The sequence below is a fragment of the Podarcis filfolensis genome (assembly GCF_964270895.1).
Source record: "Podarcis filfolensis genome assembly, chromosome: 1".
NCBI lineage: Eukaryota > Metazoa > Chordata > Lepidosauria > Squamata > Lacertidae > Podarcis > Podarcis filfolensis.
The window spans coordinates 58,646,973-58,654,024 of NC_139604.1; the positions used below are offsets into that span (position 1 = coordinate 58,646,973).

The 7,052-nt window shown below is 45.1% G+C and overlaps 1 protein-coding gene across 1 annotated transcript in view; it reads right to left on the reverse strand.

The window, feature by feature from the left end:
• IGHMBP2 (immunoglobulin mu DNA binding protein 2) overlaps positions 1-7,033 on the reverse strand; it is a 60,922-nt gene extending 53,889 nt beyond the window's left edge. Inside the window, exons 1-2 of the mRNA XM_083571904.1 lie at positions 6,899-7,033; positions 2,234-2,403 (exon numbers count right to left, since the gene is read on the reverse strand). Coding sequence (XP_083428030.1) covers positions 2,234-2,403; positions 6,899-6,984 — 256 coding nt within the window. The 5' untranslated portion in view covers positions 6,985-7,033. The remainder of the gene's footprint in view (positions 1-2,233; positions 2,404-6,898) is intronic.
• Between the last annotated feature and the right edge of the window lie 19 nt (positions 7,034-7,052).

The window sequence follows — 7,052 nt, forward strand, 5'->3', positions numbered from 1 at the left end:
TGCATGCACACAAAAGCTCATACCAAGAACAAACTTAGTTGGTCTCTAAGGCATAGCTGTCAACTTACAGATTTGAAAATAAGGGACCAGCAGCCTCGAAAAGAAGGGATCAGCAGCCAAAATAAGGGATTTTAGTCAACCAGCAGCCAAACGAAGCCTCAAGCGGTGGTTCCCATAGCGCAACAACCCGGCAAAGGGGATACAGCAAGGAAAACCACCATCACCTCTCCGCTGGGAAGAGCTGAGCAAAGGTGAGTCCCCAGGCAACGCGGCCGATTTGATCGGCACAAGGCATGCAAGCTCCACCCCCCAGTCGTTCTTAGACTCCTTATTGGGTGAGCAACGCAGCCAAGCAACACAGTTGGAGCCTCCCTCCTCCCTGGCCAGCAGGGAGGGAGGGAGAGGAGCAGCTTCCTTTGAAACCCGGGAAAGTTATGGGACATCATCAATCCGGGACAGCAGTGGGAAACAGCGCTAGGATAAGGAAGGGAGTTTCCCACCAAATAAGAGACAGTTGACAGCTATGCTCTAAGGTGCTACTGGACAATTTTTTTAAATCTTTTTTATATATTTCTACTGTGTCAGACCAACATGGCTACCTACTTGTTTCTCTCCTTTGAGGGCTGGGGTGAAAGAGAGAAAAAGAATGCTCCCAATGTGCTGCGGCGTTCTATTTGACTCTTCCCTCACCTGTACATATTGGAACGGAAGCTTGGAGCCACCAGAACACAAGTTTGTGCCAAACAGCCTAAACAAGGCTGCATTTGGGAAGATGAAAGAAGAGCTATCTTCCTTTCCAGCCTTAGATTTAGGTTATCTAAGACTGCAAAGCAGCAAGCCATACCCAGTCCTGTTTTAATACGGAAAACAGAAGGTGCATGCAAGGAAGAGCCCCCATTACTGAAGCAAAGTGCAGAAACAACAACCTCAGAGGTGACTGGCCACTGCTTCCCTGTCATCTTGGCTTCAAGGGGAGAAGAGCAACACAGTGGGAGGAGGAAAAAGCTAATAAAGCACATAGGAAGGAGAAAATAAGGTGAATGGAGCAGGGGTAGTGGGTACGTTTGTCTACTCGGAGCAAGTTCCACATAATTCAATGCAGCTATTCCTAGGTAAGTGGGAACAGGATTGCTGCCTAAATTAATTGCAAACATCAGATAACTTCAGGTATGAGCCTGTGCTGAACCATTTTGCTTGATTGTACACTAGCGGTGTAATGACTTAGACTACTCTCAATAAAACAAAAGTAGCTGGGTTACCAGGTCAGGGGTATCAAGAATTGATTTTTGAAACTGTGATCTATGAGGCACTCTGGTGAACAACAAAGATGTTAATGGTCCCATTAACAGTCTACATACTATTAATTTACTACCACAACTTTGCAGTTTGCCTTGGAAAGCCAATGTAAACTTTTTTTAGTTCCCATACCAAAAAGACAGATTTAAAAGGCACCTATGGGGTTTATTTTTCGGAAGCTTTTTGTTTTTGAAGATAATTTGTAGAAAGATTTTCGGGCCTGGTTTTCCTTTTTAAAAAACAAATGCAAGGTAAACACATACAAGATTGAAAAACAAATTAATTAATGAGAGGGAAGTACTTTGAAGCCACAGTTTCTGATCATTCCACATGTCTGCTCCTTTTAAAGAATTATGTACCTATTTAAAATTATATTCTATAACAGAATCAATCACATTATTCTTGAGGAATTAGGTCTGTAAACCTTAAAGGACCATCACCACTTCCTCAGATTCATAAACTTGAGCCAGAATGTGGTCTCGGCAGAGAGAGCAGAATTCATCCGAGTTTTAGTTAATGAATTTCTGGCCAGCTGCCATATAATCGAAGATCTGCTTTGCTTCTCCCCACTGCAAATGTCACACAATCTAGCACCATCCAGTCTTCTGTGGCACCTCCTCCTGTCAAAACTGTTGGACACCTATCATCATAGGCAGAGAGTGAATGGGAGAACTAAATACCCTCAAGCACTAGGTTTCATCAGTCTTGAGCTAAATGCTGCTACCTGAAATGATCAAGTAAATTTGACCTAATATTAGTAGGTTTCTCAATATAGGCTAACGTTAAAACAAGACCAGAAAACAATCTACTTCACAGTTTAATTTTCATAAGTAAGGATGGTTCTTCTGCTGCTGGAACAGGCAGAGCTTGTGATGTCATGCACCGAGGCTTAGCTTTTCTGTCTGCTTTCTGTTGAAGTCAACAACGGATTACTCACCAGGACCAAAATTATTGCAGGGCAGCTCCGTCTCTGAGCTATGCTTTCTAGGTTGTAAAGTTACAAGCAGACGGCCATACAACCCCGTTCTTTGACTGGCTACTTCAAGTTTCAGCAAGCAGACACCTTTGCGCTGCAGCTCTTTGAGGGAGAAACTTTCCTTCCATGCCCTGGAAAAACACATAAAATTGTTATAGATTCAGAAGTTTGAGAATGGTATGAATTAAGATCTGGTCTGGTCCTCTTCCACTCTCCCTCTGCCCATGAAGAATGTGAAGAGAAATGCTGGTAGACAACAAAGAAACATCCCCTAGATTGAGTGGCCATGTGTCCTATTTTCAGAGGTCCGTCCTCTATGTAAAGGGCTGTCACAGGACAGTCCTTTATTGGAAAGAGTCCCCTCTACTTGAAGGGCTGTCCAAGTCTACTTTAAAGATATAGAACTGTAAGAAAGAAAAGCAGGGTCTTGCAGGAGCCCATCAACCATTAGCACCAGGGCAACAGACTGAGCAAGTCCACAGTTCACTACCTTCCCTACTATTGTTTCATGAACTGTAGTATATTTCTATTTAGATTACATAATTGATTTCTAAATTTGCAAATATATACCGTATTTTTCGCCCTATAGGACGCACTTTTTCCCCTCCAAAAATGAAGGGGAAATCTGTGTATGTCCTATGGGGTGAATACAGGCTTTCGCTGAAGCCTGGAGAGCGAGAGGGGTCAGTATGCACTGACCCCTCTCGCTCTCCAGGCTTCAGGAAGCTACCTGCAAGCCTGGGGAACCCGTGGGAGTTCCCGCAGGGCTCCCCACGCTGCGGATAGCAGCCTGCCGTGAGGGACGCTCTGAAGCAGAGCGCCCCTCCCGCTGGGCAGACATCCGCAGCCTGGGGAACCCTGCGGGAACTCCCGCAGGGCTCCCCACGCTGCGGATAGCAGCCTGCCGCCCGGCGCGCCCTTAAGCAGAGCACCCCGCGCACCGGGCAGACATCGGCCAGCCCCACAAGCTCGGGGGACAGTGGGGAGGCGCAGCGCTGCCATACCGCTGTTCCCCGACCAGGTTTTGGGGGGAAAATAATGGAAATTTTTTCCCCTTTATTTCCCCCCCAAAAAAATTGGTGTGTCCTATGGGACGGAGCGTCCTATGGGACGAAAAATACGGTAATACTGTATGCAAAGCTTATTCAAGTCTCTTTCCTCTTTTTTTGCAGCACAATTCTTCTCTTTTGGCACCCTTCCAAAGAAGGATAATAATATAAAACTATGAGACAATGTAGGTGTGCATTCATGTCTGCTGGGGCATTGAGATTACAGATTACCGTAATGCTTTGACCTGTACCTGGAGGAACCTAGTACCACCACTTTCTAAGCTACCTCAGGTTGATCTGTGTCTACACAAGGGCCTTACTGTGTATTCAGGGATGTGGAAAGTGTCAAGACTACCCAGACCCCCTCCCCTTGTCACAAAGTGTCCTTGTATGCTAGGCCTGGGTAAATTAAGATTCTTGCTTGGGTAGTTTTACAGCAATCCGAACCGTTTGGCGTCTCTCCACCCACCTTTTTTTCTTTTAGTTTAGCCTCAATACTAGGAAACAGACACTTGGTAATTTGCATAATATAAATTAACATTTGCAAAGGATCAAAAGACTCTGCAGGGGAAAAAGAGGTGCCAAATTTAAGGAACACAGAAGTTACAAGCTGTACAAAGATTAACAGAGTCTATGCACATGTAGAATAAAAGAATGACTCCAGAAATAAGAGATACCACATTTACATTTATCCAGAAGTAATTTACTGAACAACCGTGCACTAACTGATCTACCATCATACACTGGCTACCTGACAGGCCATTGGCAACTGCGCATAGCCTCAAAGGGGGAAAATATTCAATTATCAACAGGAAGCATTGAGATATCAGGGGCTATTGACAGGTAGCAGAGTCTTTAATATATCTCAGGGCTATTCTGCTCTATATGAACTTTCTTTGAAAGTTCACTTCAGAGCAATAAACAGACGTGTGCAAGCCTCCTTTCCCCTTGGCCCTGGAGGGAATGTAGGGAATGAGACTTTCAACTAATAATTTGCTTCTGGCTGCTGTTTGTGAAACAAATCTAGAGTTCCCTTGGGTGTGAGGAACTGAGTGAATTGGTTCTTTGGATACAGGCCTTAGCCTGAAAGTCTGATTATTTCGATACTTTTTCAGGTAATTTTGGAAAATCTTCCAACAAGTGCTACAAGGATTACTCACCTAAATAAGTGCTAAGACATTTAACTCATCTTTATGGAGGAGAGCCCATTTTACTTTATAACAATAAAATAATACTCAGCATCTAAGCCCATGGTTGCACAAGTTTGAAAACTTCAGTTTCTTTTACTATGATGGGACGCGGGTGGCGCTGTGGGTTAAACCACAGAGCCTAGGACTTGCCGAACAGAAGGTTGGCAGTTCGAATCCCCACGACGGGGTGAGCTCCCGTTGCTCGGTCCCTGCTCTTGCCCACCTAGCAGTTCGAAAGCACGTCAAAGTGCAAGTAGATAAATAGGTACCGCTCCGGCGGGAAGGTAAACGGTGTTTCCGTGCGCTGCTCTGGTTCGCCAGAAGCAGTTTAGTCATGCTGGCCACATGACCCGGAAGCTGTACGGCGGCTCCCTCGGCCAATAAAGCGAGATGAGCGCCACAACCCCAGAGTTGGCCACGACTGGACCTAATGGTCAGGGGTCCTTGAGGAAACAGGATGGTATCCTCCACTTAAACTATATACTTTCACTGTGAGAAACAGAAACCATTTACAATAGCAGCTGGTTACTAGCAGTGCATACTAGCCTACTCAGAAGTAAATTCAATGGGACTTACCCCCAGGTAAGTATGTACAAAGCCCAAGGTTTGCCAGGCTTGACGCAAGACAGGGATTCTGTACCTTTGATAGTTTTGGTTCTAGAAAGGTGCTCTAAGGTCATATGCACCACAATTTGAGTAAGCGAAAGGCTGCTTCTGTGCATTGGCATCTTTACTAGTATTATTGTTCACACACTGCCCTTCAGAGAAATCCAGAGCAGCACACAACCCAGTAAAATGTTATTCTTAGGACAACTTTTACTTCATTTAGAGCAATAACTAAAACAAACAATACAGTACAACAGTACAATACTAGCACCACTAAATTCAGATCAGATCTTTCTACCAATTGCCAGTCAGTAGGCCCAACAGCAGCTCATGAAAATAAATTATAAACATAAATTATAAAATCTAGTTGTAATCTTTACCCTGCAACATAAGACTATGACCATCTCCTGTCTCCCCTGGGCTTGTATTTGGGGCAGGAGCTGAGAGCATGGCTTCCTTAAGGCCACCAGGAGAAAAATCAGGAAGAGCTGTTTGATGGTAAAACCTGTTTGACAGATGAACAGACTCCTTTGGAAGGTGGTGGGGGACTCTCTTTCCTTGGAGGTTTTTAACCAGAGGTTGGATGGCCACCTGTCATGGATACTTTGAGATTCCTGCACTGTAGGGGGTTGGACTAGATGACCCTTGGGGTCCCTTGCAACTCTGCAATTCTATGATTCTATAGTTAATTCATGGCAGAGACATGACTAGAACAGTGGACTTGCTGATTAATAGCTCAATCTCTTAGCCATGTACGCTACCCCGGTTCTCTTGACAGGCACTATATTTTGGGGGATGCAAGCTCCAGGATCAATTAAGTAGCCCATGTGGGTTCTTTTGTACTCCTATACAGTGGTACCTCGGGTTAAGAACTTAATTCGTTCTGGAGGTCTATTCTTAACCTGAAACTGTTCTTAACCTGAAGCACCACTTTAGCTAATGGGGCCTCCTGCTGCCACTGCGCCGCTGCTGCACGATTTCTATTCTCATCCTGAAGCAAAGTTCTTAACCCAAAGTAATATATCTGGGTTAGCAGAGTCTGTAACCTGAAGCGTATGTAACCCGAGCTACCACTGTATTATGCTCTTCGAGCTCCTGAGATCTTCAGTGCATTTAACTTTTCAAACTACAGGTCACTGCTAGCCAAACAGCATAGCCATTACTTTCTACCTCATGAAGAAATGCTACTTGTATTTGGCTCTATGCTTTACTCCCCCCACCCCTTCTCTAAAGTCCTGGACACCCATCACCAAGCAATCCTACCCATGTTTATTCAGAAGCAAATCCTAAATTGGTCAGTGTGCGAGAGCTTCTTCGAAATGCATAAGTGCAGGACTGCAACTTTTGCAGTCGTGCTTAGTTAGGGTCATTGAATGTGTGCAGAGATAGGCAAACAAAACTGCATCTTGTGTGTCGGGAGAGATTAATTCAGAAGTGCCAAAGGGAAGCTGACTGCATGGCGGAAAAAACTTTGGACGGACTGTGTGCATAAAGGCCCCACGGGCAGCGCAATTCCCTATAAACATATTTCCTCAGAATAAAGTTCCACAGCATTCAGCGGGGCTTGCTCCTCAGCAAGTCTCCTCAGGATTTTTTGTAAACCAATATATAGTATGCCAAACCAGAGGTAACTGGGAAACCTTTTTAATATAAATTTCAAATTCCGTACTTCGCTTTAAATAGTTTTATTTCCCCTTCGGGAATACAAGTCACACTGCTTCGTTTGTGAGGGGACCTTAGGAACCCTACGAAAGCAACTGTCCACTAGCCGCCGGCGATACCTGGCTTCCGAAATCTCGGCCTCCCTTTCCTCCTTTAGCATCTCCAGCTGCCGAGAGACAAAATCCTGAACCACCGCCGTCGCCATCGCGGAAACCTCCGTGGGAGTGAGGGGTGGGAAGGCTTCACGGCGAAGGATTCCGCGCGGGAATAGGC